At 47.5% G+C, this 16,470-nt stretch overlaps 1 protein-coding gene across 4 annotated transcripts in view; it reads right to left on the reverse strand.

The window, feature by feature from the left end:
* Positions 1-16,470, reverse strand: part of Tox2 (TOX high mobility group box family member 2) — a 123,952-nt gene that overhangs the window by 50,064 nt on the left and 57,418 nt on the right. For all 4 annotated transcript variants that reach the window (XM_032904898.1, XM_032904899.1, XM_032904901.1 and 1 more), the window contains one exon: positions 97-342. In XM_032904898.1, the coding sequence (XP_032760789.1) occupies positions 97-342 (246 nt within the window). The remainder of the gene's footprint in view (positions 1-96; positions 343-16,470) is intronic.

The raw sequence follows: 16,470 nt of genomic DNA on the forward strand, positions 1-16,470 counted from the left end.
CACACGATCAGGGCTCCTTGGCTCAGTCTCGCCAACCAGCTCCCCTCAAGCCCTCCCCTGCTGGAGCCATGGGGCTCATGTGGGAGACAGACTTACCGTGGGCAGCTGTCCTGACAGCAGGTGGCCATCCTGGGCCAGCATGTTGGACACCATGATGGCCGGGAGATCCATTGCCTGGTACGAGTAGGCGGGGAGCAGACCGTTGGGCGCAAGGCCGTGACACAGTGAGTGGTAACCGGCTTCGTGGTCCCCCAGGTGCAGGAGGGACGGCTCAGGGAGATTGGGAGGTGTTATAGGAGGGATCTCATAGTCTTCGTTGCTCTCGCCCTGGCTGTTATAGGTCTGAAAACAACAGAGGGGCAGGGGGCGGGGTCAGTGCCTCAAAACCACAAAAGTATTCAACAGCATCAGTAACAGCAACTGTGGAAAAATGGCCACCCCTTGGCAGAGAGATCACCCCAATGCATGGCGGAAAGCCTAGTGACCTGACTCAGACGCCTGCCCAGCTCCTCAGTGAATCTTCCTCCCACCGAGGCTCTGCAGACAAGCGCCTGGGCTCCCGGAAGGTGGGCTTCCCTGCACCTTCTCCTGATTGCCCAGCACATCTGGCCCATGGCTCCCTGAGAACTCCGTCAGCCACCCACTTCACACAGGGGGACTTGGTCCCAGGAGAAATCAGGCAAGGTGATCAGAAGCGCTGAGAACTGGAGCTCCGGAGTTTTCTCCTAGACATCCTGGGGAGCCAGGACTTCTCTTGGTCCTTACGTTGGTGAGGGGAACAGATTAGCAGCCAAGAGGCTACCTCCAGTCTTACTGTGCTAGCAGGTGACCCCAGGACAAGCTGGTAGACATAGTGGGCACTAAGTTTGCCTTTCCCTTTGCCCCAGGTTTTACCACAGGCCACGATAACCATGCACTCTGGGCCCTGGCTTTATGGCCCATGTCTGAGGATGCTTCAGTAGGTGGAGGGGTGAGTGAATTTTAAAAATTGTACATGGGTTTTAAATTGTTAATTACACGTGTGTGTGTGTGTGTGTGTGTGTGTGTGTGTGTGTGTGTGTGTACATGTGCGTCATGGTGCACATGTGGAAGACAACTTGTGAGGGTCCTCTCTCTGTGTGGGTTCTAGATATTGAACTCTGGTCATCAGGCCTGGCGGCAAGTGCTTTTAACCCCTGAAACGTTTTGGTGGCTCGGATATTTTCTTTAAATGTTAATTGCATAAACTATTTCCCCTGCGTCTACGGAAAGACTCCAAGGCCCTTCTCCCTTTCACCTAGTCAGGGTGATAACAAATTTGCCCTCTCCCTCTTTATCCTACTTTCTCCATCCTCCCCTTCCTATTGGGAACAGGTTTACACTGTAGCCCATGCTGGTCATGAACTATCAGCAATCCTCCTGTCTCAGCCCCCTGAGTGCTGGGATCATAGCCTTGTTGAACACCCTGCATCGTTAGAACAAACCCTGCTCGGCCCTGATCTGTCTCTCACTTGGTACAGTGTTGGGCCTGGTTGGCTAGGACTGTCACACAGGGGTCAAAGGCATTGGCTTCAGTCTCCCTGTCTGCCCCTGCCCACACCTGGCTTTGTTAGCCTGGGCGTGGATAGGGCAGACAGGGGGACAGAAGTATTGCATCTGCACATATCCTTATGTTCAGAGAAGGACAGAGAGGCCTGAGCCACACACAGTAGCACAGCTCGGTGGCAGTGTTTGCTTAGCACTTGTGAGACCCTGTGCTCTTTCCCCCAGAGCAAGAGTGGACGGAGAAAGGACACGACTTATCATTTTGTATTTCTCTGTGAATCCAGCATCACAACTGAACACCCATTCCCTGCAAGTCTAGTACCGTGCCTGCTTCTCAAGGACTGGTGGATGAAGCCACAAGTATAGGGAGGTTTGGGTTGAGCTACGACAGAGCAGGGACATGTGGCATGTTCCTTGCGTTCCTCAGACACCATTTAAGGACATTACGATGGCCTTTTACAGCCACAGACTCCAGCATCGCCTTGTGCGCACTGGCTCCCTCTGCAGGGCTATTACGGAGTTACCACATAGATGGGTACGGTGTCTGGAAGGAAGAGGTGGCCACGTCTACCTGTTATCTTCTCTGGGCTTCCTTCTCATGTTGGAGTTTGTCCTGGTCAGCCCTCAGCTCTCTTCTCTTTCCCCTTACACTCCCTTCCGGATGGTCTCAACATACCTCGTGTTCAAAGCCCTCAGGGTGTCACATCCATCCTCCTTTCTTGCTGCTTCCCTGAGCACTGGCCACAGCTGGACATCGCAATACCCAAGTTTCCCTTCCTCTGCCTTGCACCTGTGCCCTCTGACTGTGCTGGATGACATCACCCTCCATCCGCAAACCTGCCCCTCCCTTCCCCTCACCTCTCAATTCCAACAGAACTACTCCAAAATACCTTTAAAATCTGCCCAGGCCACTCCCACCTCCCTACCGCGGACAATGATGACAGCTGCCTCCTGGTCCCCACAGCCCTCTCTTATCCCTCTACTCCCTCCTGTAGCCAGGATGATTTCTAAAGAGAATCTTCCCACAGAGCCACTCCCACTTAAGTGCTCTGACAGCTCCCCTGGCTTTGTCATTCTCGCTAGCATTTTAGTCAGTGCAAAAAAAAAAAAAAAAATCATAGGTTTTGTTATGAAATTTTCAGAGGTATATCATTGTACCTTACTGATTCCTTTCCTTCCAGAGCTTAGCCCTTCTTCTTTCATGTAACATATACATGCATATGTATGTGTGTGTATGTATATATATATCATATACTAGTAAAAACAGGTGATATCTGTGTCTGGCTATTGAACACAATGCACTTAACTTCCAATCTTTTTTCTGCAAATGACATCACCTCACTGTTCAGAGGAGTAAAACTCCCGTGTATCTATCTACACTGCTATATGTCTATACTGTGTTTTCCTTATCCACCATCTCGGCTGGTTCAGTATCTTTCCGTGGTTGGTAATGCTCCACGGATTTGTGGCCACGCTGGTTTAGATCTCTTCAGCTACACACCCATCAACCCAGCTGCCTTTGCGTTCAAGACCTTAGCCTCAAACATGACCTGTAAGTTCTCACATGGCCCGGCCACTGCCAGCTCACGGCTGCCACCCTTGCTGCTCTCGGTGGAATTCCAGATTAAGGGACCTCTCTAAAGACACAGAACTTGGTACTAGCAGCTCGCTGATCAGCACCCTCACTGCTGGATTCCTTAACCCACTGTGCCACACTGTGTACCAATGTCTGTCTTCAGCCATACTACCAAGATGGTTGAGGGCCAAGCGTGGATATCACAACCCCCCCACCCCCAGAATGCAAAGTCCCCCAGCCTGCATTTCTGTTCAGAGTCACGGTCTGATTATCTTTGGAAAGGTGTCCAGTCCACCTTTGGAAAGGTGACACTTTTGCAAGTTTCCCATAATGCTTAGTGCCTCCTCTAACCATTTGTGGTTCATTTTTTACCTTCAGCCATATCCCTCCCCCGATGCTCCAGGCCCTATAAAGACCCAAGTTAAGTCTCGTTGTTCCCAGTACTTAGAGCAATGACTGGCACCAAGAAAGAACTCAGTTACAGTACACGAGTGAGCTCCCCAATGGACCCCTCCAGGCTCCAGGTTCAAGCCTCACCCAGGTGTTCCCACATCTGCCCCTCCCAGAAGCCAACTGTCCCTCGGAACCTATGTGTCTCATGCTATCGAATGCTCCCTCCCTCCCTGTCCTCCGGCATCCAGAACTGGTACTGACATAGGAAAGGGTGCCAGGGGATGCCAAATGACCACAGAACTCCATCCTTTTCTATCCAAACCCAAGCCTCAAGGCTCTGGAACGCACCCAACCGACCAGAAGCCTTTTAGAAAAATCAGCATGTGTTGTATCAAAATATTGAAATAACACGATTATGACAATTCCTCTAAAGAAGCAATTAGCACACTCAAGAATAAGCACGCAAACACACACTTGCCTCTTCGGGGTGTAGTCGGATCCCACTGAGCACCAAGCAGCTCGTCCTGGGGCTCACTTACACTGAGCCCCCACCACGTGCCTGTCTCGGCTTCTGGCATTTCCATACACTCTCCCTTTAAACATGTCCATTCGGGAAAGACACATCTACCGCCTTCGTTTTTTCCCAGTCAGGGAGGGTGGCGTTGAGAGAGTGGAGGAAGTTGGAGTCTCTGGGTTAGGCTTCATGAGTCTGAAGCCAGCATTCCCCACACTAGGTCACCTCTGCAGACCCTGGTGTGCAAGAGATCTGCTGCTCAGCATGACTGCCTCTCCTCACCGTGGGGGCCTCATGAATATCCAGAGAGTGGCACCAAGGTGGCTAAGAGTCCTAAGAGTTCTGGAAGATGCAGATCCAGATCAAGGAGGAGAAGAGCGTGGGCCCGTTCTAATGACCTGGGACTAGCTATAAGGTCAGAGGAGAGCTGACTGCCCTTGAAATCTCTGGAAGGGGGGATCTTAAAATCTAGCGTTTTGAATCTTATTTCATTATTTTGTTTCATTTTATACTTTGTTTTGTAAGTGTCTCATGTAGCCTTGACTTTACCACATAGCTGAGGTAAACCTTGGGTTTCTCATCCTCCTGCCTCCACCTCCCCACGTGCTGGGATTACAGGTGTGCATCACCACGCCCTGTTTACGCAGTGTTGGGAGTGAATCCCCCAGATGCAGGCATAGCAAACAAACGTCCTGTCAACTGAGCTAAACCCTCAACCCCAATGCCTAGCTTCTTAAACTGTGAGTCACAAACCCTCACCTTTAAAACACTTGACAAGAGTAAGAGAAGTCTGACCTTGCAAGAGAAGGAAAAAAAGTAACTCAGAATCAAATGCATGGCATGTCTTAGATGTTTCCAGAAGCTGATACCCGTGTTGTCTGGAGTGACTTCACTGCAGACCCTCGCATGGCTTCACAGCGGGCTTGGTTCTCAGCACACAACCCGTGTGCCTTGCACTGTGATGACAGACCAAGAGCGCCAGAGAAGACTGCTTCAAACGCTTCAGATCAAACCCAGCACTACTGTGTGTGTCCTTACTGGATAGTCTGCTGCTCCCACAGAAACACAATGGTTTCTGGAAAACAAGGACCTTTAATGTTTTTCTTCCCTCATTCCTCTGCATGTAAGCATCAAACTAGTGTACTTGAGTTATCTTGTGTTGGAAAGTTTAATTACAAATAGTAATTAAATTGAGTTACTGACTTGAATTTGAAAAAAAAAAAAACCAAACGTTCAATGAATTTGACTTAGGATTAGGGCAGAATTTCCAATAATTTCTTTTCTTTTCTTTTCCTTTTTTCTTTTGGAGGAAGAGGAGGAAGAGGAGGAGGAAGAGGAGGAAGAGGAGGAGGAGGAGGAGTTAAGCATATATTTTTGCTGTGACTTCAGCCCATGTTCTCTGGGTTTTGTTGCCGTGGGCTGATGGTATGGTAGAGTTTCTCCACATCGTGATGGGGAATGAATGGTGAAGGAAAGTGTCTAACTTCACCGTGGCCGAGAAACAAAACAAAGAATGTGGTGGGGTCCCAATACCTCTTCAAGTATACGTTCCGTGTCTTAGTTTCCAGTGATTTCTGAAGTGGCCCTAAACATCATCTGCTCTTTACTATAAACTTACATAAAGTGGCATCCTCAGGAAAAGCAACTATCACCTCCAGGACTCTGAAGACACTCTGTGTCCTGCAGAATCAACTGTTCAGTCAGGATCTAATTCTTCGTGTAAAGATACATACACTCACCCCATCTCATTAGTATGCAAGTTTTGCCTTTGTCTTTAATAAATGATACTATTAAATGGGTTGTTTTAAAACAACTTGCTTAGTGATTTACTAGCAGTAACTTTGATCTGTACACATATTTTGTATACATATGTAACTGGGATTCTGAGAAATGTTCTTGGGTGCAAAGGATCACGAACCGAAAACTCTTAGAAGCCCCTACTTAAAGTGTTGCAGGCCGGAGGCACGGAAGACATGAGGCCAAGCTTCTGGGTGGTGGTGAAGCCAACAGAGGAGACACTAAATCAGTGATCGATCCACTGAACTCTTAGACTAAGCTCTGTCACCGCCATAAAATGAAATGACAAGTTCCAAAGTGTTCAGCCAACCTTGGAAAGATCCTCAAAGTTAGAGCTTCAAGGATGGAACGAACCTAAGAGATTCTAGACACGTCACTGAGCGGAAAACCACTGCAGCGTCTGTCCGTCTAAATTGGTGGCTGTCCAGGAAGGCTTGCTAAAATGGAAGTGTAGTTTCAGATTAAGACTGGCGCAGAGGAGCAAGCCAGGGTTGATTGGAGAAGTGACTGACTCGGAGGCATCATTTAGACTGCAAGGAAATCTGAGGCTTGGATACATTTGTTACAATGTATTTACTGAGGCTGCAGATAATGTTCAGCCGCCACAGGTACATTTACAGCAAGGTCCAATGCCAGCTCTGTCTGTGTTCTTAAGTATTTTTTATCATCTCACAGTACGATGCCATTCCTAGTAGACTTTCTTCCTGCTCCCCTTGCCTTGCCACCCCCAGCTGTGGACGGACACTTGTTTTCACTCTGTCTCCAAGAAGTTATCTATTCTGCTTGCCTTAACGTCAGTGGAATCTGGCTTCTTTTAACTTTGCAATATGTTTTGCAAGTACATCTATATTCTACTTAGAATACACTTCCCATGGTGTTCATTTAGCGTAGAGATGTTTTGAGATTTATAAATTACCAGAGCTCTATTCCTTTTCTCGGCTCTAACATGGTCCACTGTGGATTTGCTCCAATTTGTTTATTCATCTGCTGATGGCATTAAGTGTCTTTCTATCTTTGGCTGCTGTGAGTAACCATGAATAATTGTGTGTGTGTGTGTGTGTGTATCTATATATATCTATAGATATATAGATATAGATATAGATATAGATATAGATATATTTGTTTGAGTGTCTTTTCCATATATACACAGGAGTGGAACCACTAGGTTATGTGGTACTTCTGTTTGACTTTTCAGAAATGGTCAAGGAACTTTCCACAGTGGTTGTGGATCCTTATGGTCCCACTGACAATATGTGAGGGTTTCAATGTCCCCACATCCTCGGTGCTAAGATTTTTAATGTTTCTGTGATAAGCATCCTAGGGGCACATGGTAGTATTTTCTTGTGGCTTTGGTTTGTGTTTTCCTAAACACCAACGTCGACTGTCTCTGCGTGTGTTTCATGACCGTCTGAATCATTAGAGCCATGGTTCTCAACCTTCCTCATGCTGAGACCCTTTAACACAGTTCCTCACGCTGTGCTGACCCCAGCCATAACATTATTTTGTTGCTACTTCACAACTGTAATTTTCTACTGTTATGAATTGTAATGTCAACATCTGACACGCAGGATATCGGATATGCAGCCCCTCTGGAAGAGTCATTCAACCCTCCCAAAGGGGTCGTGACCTGCAGGTTGAGAATCGCTGCTTTAGAGGCACGTCTATTCCAGTCTCTCATCCCTAGTTCAGGGTGGGTTGTCTGTGTGTCTGTCATTCCACTTTAACTTGAATGATGTAAAGCTCGCCCCTTTCCTGTTGCTCATGGCTGTAACGTCACATTCAGGAATCCGCAGCCCTGACGGTTGTACCGAGGTATGTGGCACGAGAGTCCAACTTCATTATTTTGCATGTGACTGTTCACTTGTCCCACTATCATTTGATGAAGAGACTGCTCTTTCCATTTAAGTGGTCCAGGTACCTCTGCCAAAACTCACTGTGCTGTGGATTCAGGAGTTTAACTTGGACTGTCAAGTTTATTCCACTGATCTACACGTCCTTATGCCAAGACCATGTCACATGTGCTTAAAGAATTTAGCAACTGTGAGACCTATTCCTCTTCCCTCTTTTAAGATTATTGGTGTTACCCAGGGCCCTTGGAAATGGCAATGAATTTTTCAGACCCATTTCTTTCATTTCTGAAATAAAGGCATCCTGGTTAGTTTTTTTTTGTTGTTGTTCTTTTTTTGGAGCTGGGGACCGAACTCAGGGCCTTACGCTTCCTAGGCAAGCGCTCTACCACTGAGCTAAATCCCCAACCCCTCCTGGTTAGTTTTTAATAGTCACCTTGACACAGCTAACAGTCACCTGGGAAGAGGGGTCTCAACTGAGGAATTGCCCAGACCAGATTGTCCTGTGGCCATACCTGTGGGACATTGTCTGGATTGTTGATGATCTATGTGGAAAGAGCCAGCCCACTGTGGGTGGTGTCACCCCCTAGGCATGTGGTCCTGGATTTTACAAGAAAGAAAACTGAGCATGAACCAAAGGGAGCAAGCCGGAAAGCAGCACTCCTCCATGTTTTCTTCTTCAGTTCCTTCTTGCATTCTACCCTGGCTTTCCTCAGCTATGGATTGTAGCCTGAAATTATAAGCCAAGCAAACCTTTCCTCTCCGAGTTGCTTTTGGTCCTGGTCTTTGTCACAGTGACAGAGAAAACAAACTAGAACAAAAGGTACGTATGAGTCTGACAGGAACTGTATTAACAGGTAGGTTTCTTAGGCAGTCACGTTATCTTGTAATGGCCGCACACAGGGCAGCCTTCCTACACTGCGCAAGTCTTTGGTTCATTTCAGTGGGGAGTTTATAGCTTTCTGTTTATAACTCTCTCATATCCTTGGCTAAATTTATTCCTTTCATCTTCTATTTCTGGGTGCTATTGCCTGTGGAAAGACTTCTAATTTTTTGGAGGAAGGGACATTCATTGTTGGTTTATAGAGAGGGGGGACATTCATTGTTTATAGAAAGGGGGAGGGGACATTCGTTGTTCGTTTATACAAAGATAATTGATATTTCCATGTCCCCTTGCCAAGTTCATTGATTAACATCTCTTATAATTTGGGAAAGCAGAAAATCCATACCACTGAAGGAATAACAACAACAACAGCAAAACCAGAACTTAATTAAACTACAGTCTGATCCAGGAGCGGACGACAGTGGTGCTCAGAAATAACCGTAGAAATGGCAGCTGTAAGACGAAGTATCAGGGGCCAAACAGAGCCCCCAGAATCTCAACCGGCCTCCTGAGAGATAAAACTTGATGTTTCCATTTTAAACAAATGTGTCTAGTAGATAACATTCGTAATAGACGCGCTCCAAACAAAATGACAGGAACGGTTAAGAATAAACAGATGTCATCAGGCAAATGGAAAGGAACGTGGCAAAATTAATGGCAAATTAAAGGCAAATTCAGAGCAAGACATATTAAAGAGACTTAGAGGGAGACATTTGCTGACAAATGACACCGTCTCCGAAGAAGTGACAGATATAAACTTTCACGAACACTGATAAACTGCAGGAGTACAAAATGTTAAAAGCCAATAAAGTGGAAGACTAAATCTGGAAGGGCTATACACATTTGAAATCCCAGCATTCAGGGGGCTGGGCATTGTGAATTCTAGGCTAGCCTGGGCTACGTAAGCCCCATTTAAACAAACAACACCAATAAATATCAGTGCAGCAGGCTAAAACCATAAACAAAGTAAGACACTTTAACACATCAGGAACTGACAAGTCAACCAGGAACGAGTGAATAAAGACGGGAAGATGGTTCAGTGGTTAAGAGCACTTACTGATCTTGCGGAAGACCCAGACGAGGTTTTCAGTACCCACATAGGGGCTCACAACCATCCCTAACCATCAGTTCCTGGGATCCAGCACCCTCTTCTGACTAAAATTATAGAAACGTTACCTCAACAAAAGCTGAGATGTGAACAATGGGAAACTTATACCTTTTACTTAAATAACTTTCTTAGAAGATAAAAAGGCAAAACCAATGTATCCAGCACTCAGTTGAAGAAGGTAGAAACAGAAAAAATAAATCAAGCAGCAGTCAGTAGATAAAAGAAAAGATGAAACAGAAACCACATCTTAGATAAGAAATATGCGATACAGTTAGTTTCCTCAGAAAAGTAACAAAAAATTAACCAGGGGCCAGCGAGATGGCTCAGTGTATTAGGTGCTTGCTGCACAAGCACGAGGACCTGAGTTCGGATCCACAGCACCCATGTAAAAACTTGGGCATGGCTACATGCTTCGGTAGCTGCTGTGCTGGGGTCAGTGAGGACAGGAAGACTCCTGAACAAGACACTGTATATCCATTCATCTGCTGATGGACACCTAGATGGAACCAACGCTTGGCTGTTGCAAACTGGGACTCAGTAACACCGACATGCAGGGATCTCTGTGGGGTGTTGACTTAGTCTCCTTCGGGCATACATGGGTATTCTAGTTTCCTTTCTATTGCTGTATAAAACACACCAACCAAAAACATCTTAGGGGAGAAAAGGAGTTTATTTCAGCTTACAAGTTGCAGCCTATCATTGAGGGAAGGCCAAGACAGGAACTCAAGCAAGGACCTGAAGAGGAAACCATCGAGGAATGCTGTTTCCTAGCTCACTCAGGCTCATGTTCAGCTTAGCTTTCTTATACAGCCCAGGGAATGGTGCTGCCAATGGTGGGCTGGACCTTCCTACATCAATTAACAATTAAGACCATTCCCCACAGACATGCCCATGGACCAATCTGGTCTGGTCCAGACGTTAGTTGAGACTTCCTTCTCGGGCAGATCTAGGCTGTGTCAAATTAACAGTTGAAGTGAACCCAGTGAACAGAGTAACGTGTAACGGTGTTTTCTCTCTCTCTAATGTGCCCTGGATTGAGCATTAATTTTTGTGACCACCTGCTATCCCATCACTTTACCAAGAAAACCCTACACCCTGTAGGTGCGTCTCAACCAAAGGATGGTAGCATAATTCACCATTCTGATAACGTTTCCAGCAAGGACAATGTTCTTATTCAAGCTCCATCAACTAGAGTGGGGATCTCAACCCTTAACCAATTTGCCATGCATGCAGGGGGGTTAAAAATTCCACAGGGAATAAAACACGATTTTGTCAATTGTGTATCTGTCCATAATACCCAAGTCAAGTTGATAATGTCCCTGTGTCACACACACCCCCACACCGGAGATGCTTAACGGAATCTTTCTGACTGGGGTCTCACTGTACATCACACGTGGAAAGCTGAGCCACTCCAGAGAGAGCGATTATGCCTGCCACCTTCCTGCACTCAGCATGCTTCTTAAAAGACAGACAGACAGAAAGAGCCTGTAATGAGAGCAGGAAAGATTACTATGCAAACATGGCACCCTGTTAACCCTTGGTTCGCTGAAAGAACGTCACTCAGAGTTGAATAGGACCATCCAGAGGAGTGTGTCCAACACCCTCAGAGACTGTCAGCCACAGCTGCTTCATGGCGGTGCCTAGCCCTGTTGTGCCTGGGTTGGAAAAGACAGAAATGAATCATGTGTTTTGTTTATTAATGCTCTGTGTAGGAAGGAGCCTCATAGCACCATGAGTTCTGGCTCAAGAAATGACCAGACTCCATGGTTCAGGGGGCTTCCTGGGTAATTTACCTTGGGGGAAGAAAGGGCTCTGAAAAGATGGGGTGCCAGTGGTGGGGTTTGGGACTTCCTTTGTAGGGAAGACGTGGTCTCCCGGCAGAACTCAGATGGCTTTGGAATGAGATGAAGCAGTCTGAAAAGGAAGCCACCATTCTGAAGAGAAGGGCTCTCACTTCCAGGGTTAGAACCTGGGTCCTCTGGAAAAGCACCCGGTGTTCTTAACTGCAGAGTCATTTCTACAGCTCTTATCTGTTTGAATAACATTTTTATAATCACGTATTCACCCGTCTCTTGGCAATTTAACTTGGGTGTCCTAGAAGAGGGCTCAGCAAACTTTTTTTCTGCAAAGGTTCTGCTAATAAATATTTGATACAATTATTCAACTGGCATATTGTAGCATGAAAACAGCCACAGATGATATTGAACGTAATGAGTGTGGCTGTGTTCCAATAAAGCTTTATTTACAGAAGGCAGATGGAGGGCTAGATCTGGCCCGTAGGCCATGGTTTACTGACCTGTGTCCTAACCAATAAGAAAAGCCAATACACGGGCTGGTGAGATGGCTCAGCGAAGCACTGACTGCTCTTCCTCTTCCAGAGGTCCAGAGTTCAAGTCTCAGCAACCACGTGGTGGCTCGCAGCCATCTGTAATGGGATCTGATATCCTCTTCTAATGCCTATTATGGTGTGTCTGAAGACAACCACAGTGTATACACACACACACACACACACACACACACACACACACACACACACATTAAATAAATAATATTATAAAAAAAGGGATAGCCAATATAGCCATACCTGATGTCCTTCCAGTCCCTGTTCCCACCAAATGTATTCCTTTCTCACTGTTTCTCTAACTTGATGGCTCACACCCAAAATCCAATAGTAAGGCCCCACCCCTCCCCCTTTCTCCCTCTACTCCACCTACTCCAGTGAGCTTCAAAGTCCTTCTGGGTCAGAACTCCCCCAGGACATCTGTAATCAGCTCCTTGATGGCCTTTCACCCACCCTTGTTCCTTCTAGCCCACTCTCCCCCTAGCAGCCCTGACAATAGATTTACTTATAAATGCAATCACACTACTCCCATCTGTTGACATCCCTTTCACGTTTAGGATACAGGGTGAAATCTTCTGGGCACCCAGCAAGATCCCAGTCGAACTGCTCTATCCCCTATAAAACCCTTCACCGCCATGGACGGCAGCACTGATGGCAGCTAACACACCAGGCCTTCCCTTTCTGTTACCTCGCTCAACAGTCATGCCTGTACGGTTGGCTTCAAACCCTCTTGTAGGTGACAGCTCCCCCACAACAAGTGACAACTCTTCCCTTCTCTTGTAGCCGCTGCTGCTTCCTTCACGACATTTCTCACCTTCTATGGGTTTTTCCTGATCGTTATGTATCTCTTATACTTAAGTGAAGGGCTGCAGCCATGTTTGTTCTGTGTTGAGCTTTCAGGACCCAAGGCCAATGCTGGGCCTTTAGGAGAAATCAAGAATCTATGGTGAGTGAACACGAAGCTGATTACTAAGACTGCCTGACCCCACGTGTATCCTCGCCTGACCCTCACACCTTCCTTAAGCATCAGTGAAGTTACTTCCCTTCATTAGCGTGAGTCTAGAGACTAATTAGAGGGCCTTGAGACAGCTGCCTGCTCTGGCCTTCCCCCTGTGGAATAGGTCGGGACCTGCATTGGTCAAACTGATCTGTAACAAGATTAGTCTGTACCTGTGCACAGTCCTGTGCATGCTGTGTGTAGGTCAGAGGACAACCTCTGACTCTGTCCCTGTCTTCCACCCTTCAAAGCAAAGTGTCTTGTTTTGCCACTGTAGGCCTCAGGCTGGCTGTTGCTGACTGGCTGAAGGAGGAGTGCCTGGCTGCTTTGCTCAGTCGGGGCTGCGTCTCAGCAGCTGTTCCACTGCCCTACCACATAGTAGGCCCTTAATCTGCTAGGGTTTCATTATGGAACACTGGCTGGCCTTGAACTCACAGACCTCTGACTGCCTCTGCCTCCCGAGTGTCAGATAGGATTAAAGGCGTGTGCCACCCTGGCCAGCATCAGTAAGTATTTGAATGGAGGCCTGTACAAGCAAGGACCAGTGACTCACAGAGTTCTCAGAAGCCGGAGAAGCTGGGAATCAGCTTTGCTCTGAGAGGAGCTGCTGGAATTCTAATCTGGGCCCTGGGCATCTCTTGCCCACGGTCATCTGAGAAATCACCTTTCAGGAGTCCCAGCTATGGTTCTATGACCTTGGCCAAGTCACTGCCCCTTTCTAGGCCTCAACAACGCTGCCTGTAAAAAGCAGAAGCTGACTTGGGAGGTTTTAGCAAGGACGCCACTCCTGCTCCCGGGCCTGGCTTGTAGATACGTAGGCAGACCTGGGCAGAGCTGTTTTTGAGAGCATTTTTAAACTGATGTGCCGGCTTTCCCATCCTTTTCTGTGCTAAAATAGCTTCCAGAAAAATGTCTATTATGTCTCTTTGCAGGGTTTTTTTTTTTTCTTTTCCTTTTCTATCCCTGCCTTTCGGAAGCCACAGAAGTAGCTTTATCTTTTAAAACATGCCTAGCTAGCACCAGAGCAAAGCTGCAGGAGCTCTCAGAGCGTGGCTCCTGTGTGTGCCCTGAGTGTGGCTAGGCTGGACAGATGTAAACTCCAGGTTTCCCCAGGAATGCTCACACTCTACAAGGCTGGATCCCTTCAGATCTAGGTCCCTACACTGCCCTGCCATTGAGGATGCTTGGCCCAGACACTATAACTTCCCCTGACACTGACCACAGGGCCTCCAGAGGATGGGTGCCTCTAACCCTCTGCTCAGGCCCCTAGCCCCTGTCCCTCTCCTCTCCTGTCAGGAGATTTTCTTGCTCATCGAGGGGTCCTAACACTTCCCTGCCTTGCCAGAGTGGGACCAGCACAGCGGGCCTACTCTGCAAAGAAGAGAAAAAGGCCTGCTTCTCCTGTAACCTGGCCCCATGCCCCTGCTACATGACCCTCATTACGGGGCGGTAGCCTGGAGCTCATCTGCTCCCTTGAGCACACCCAGAATTGGGCTGGAGCTGGAACCTGTTGAGTCACTCATGAGGTGACTCTCAGAGAGGTCCTGCTTTTCTACAGCTCTGTTCAAAAGACAGTGGTCACAGTAAGCGTTTATACATCGTGCGCCATGTTGAAGGGACCGGCTCTGTGTCATAGTCATATGTGAACGTTATCACCCATGCAGCGGCTGCTATCACCCTAGATATTTCGTAGACAAAGACCATCCTTGAGATGAGAAACTTATCCTGAAATCCAAGACAGACAAAATGGAGCCAGGGACCAACCTGACAGTCAGCTCGGGGCAACTGGCTATGGAAACCGCCATCAAAGGGTCTTGGAGATGGTTCTCCCTTCTGAGAGAACACCCTCTCCCTAGCCCACAGCCCTGACTGCCATTTTAAACTTCCTGAGAGACCTTGAACCAGAAGCGCCCAGCTGAGCCACACCAAAACCCTGACCTGGCAGGAAGAGATTTGCGTTGGCTTTAAAAAAAATGAATCTGGCTTGTGAGTTTGCATTCTATTAAATATTCTTATTAAAATATGTTCTTTTGCATGCATCTCTGTGCGTGCTGTGTGCGCGGGCAAGTATTCATGTTCACGTGGGAGCACCCCTGTGTGGTACCAGAAAGTCATTCCCATTCCTCCTTGATCTTACTCAATGAAGCACGATTTCGCAATCAAACCCAGAGCTCGCTGGTATGGCTTGTCTAACTAGTCAGCTTGTTTTGGGGATCCCCAGTCTCCACCTCCTAAAGCTAAAATTATAGGTGGAGCACCACGCCCACCCCACATTTATATGGGTTCTGAGGAGCTGAATTCCTGTCCTCTTGCTTGCATGCTAAGCACTGAGCCATCTCACCAGCCCTGTTTCTGTGACAGCGTGTGGTACTAGGACTTGTATTCTTAATGACCATGTAGTTTTGTCTCTTTATACACAGAGGACTTGGGACTCCTATGCTCCTGTGTTTCTATTCTATGTCTTCACAGGCATCTCCTTTTCTTCCAACCCAGCCTAGACACCCCAGGGCACAGGCATCCTCTACCTGCCTAACACTTGGGACAGGCAGTCCTCCTCGTACCACACCTTTAGGTCAGTACTGCACTCGCAATAGAGACGTCGAAATGTACCCTGACTCTGGAGGTGGCTGGAACTGACAAGCTCTGGGATGCTGCTGGCCCGGTTACCCTGTGGCACCATGGCCTGAGGTGTCAACAGCATAGACTTTGTCGCAGACAGACAATGGTTCACATTCTGGCTCCATCACATTCTGGCTGGAGAGTCCTTGACCTCATAGAGGAAGCCACACTCTCTGAGAGTCACAGAATAAACTTGCAGCTACTCAGAGCCCAGTTGAGTGTGGCCCTGCAGAACCGTAACCCTAGCTAGCACTCGGGAGATGGAAGTGTGAGAATCAGTCTTAGCTGCACAGTGGAGCCTGAGGCTTAGCCTGGGCTACGTGAGACCTTGTCAAACGAAGGAAGAAAGGAAGAGAGGTAGGGAGGGTGAATGGGTATGTTAGAGACGTTCACAGAACTCTTGTTCTGGCCCAGTCTAGAATCCTCAAACTATAGCCGAACCCACCCTCCTGTGTGTTGAGTGTGGACCCACCTCTACAAGAGGCATGTCTAATGGTGTAAGTCCCTTCACAAACCCACTTGTGTGAAAAATCCACACTGGCATCTGAACCAGTGGGCCTGTGGGAGTTGCTGCCTCTCTCATGCACTCACCAGGCATTCACTCAGCTCTTCCAGGAGGCCGTGTCTCCAGAAACTCACAAGTTAGAAGGAAGGCAGCCGTTGAACACGTGAAAATAAGAATCTCAACCCTGTGTGTATGACACACACGTAGGTAAGCCCTGATCACCACAGCCCTGACCACATATGACTATTGACTCCATTTCTCTGAAGAAACTGAAGCACTAGGGGTTGGATACTTGTCCTGGGGAGAGGTGCTTATGAGTGACTGTGTCTGTATATGCATGTGTGCACATGTGCTTGTATTTGTGCA

This window comes from Rattus rattus, chromosome 5 (assembly GCF_011064425.1).
Source record: "Rattus rattus isolate New Zealand chromosome 5, Rrattus_CSIRO_v1, whole genome shotgun sequence".
NCBI classification, from domain to species: Eukaryota; Metazoa; Chordata; class Mammalia; order Rodentia; family Muridae; genus Rattus; species Rattus rattus.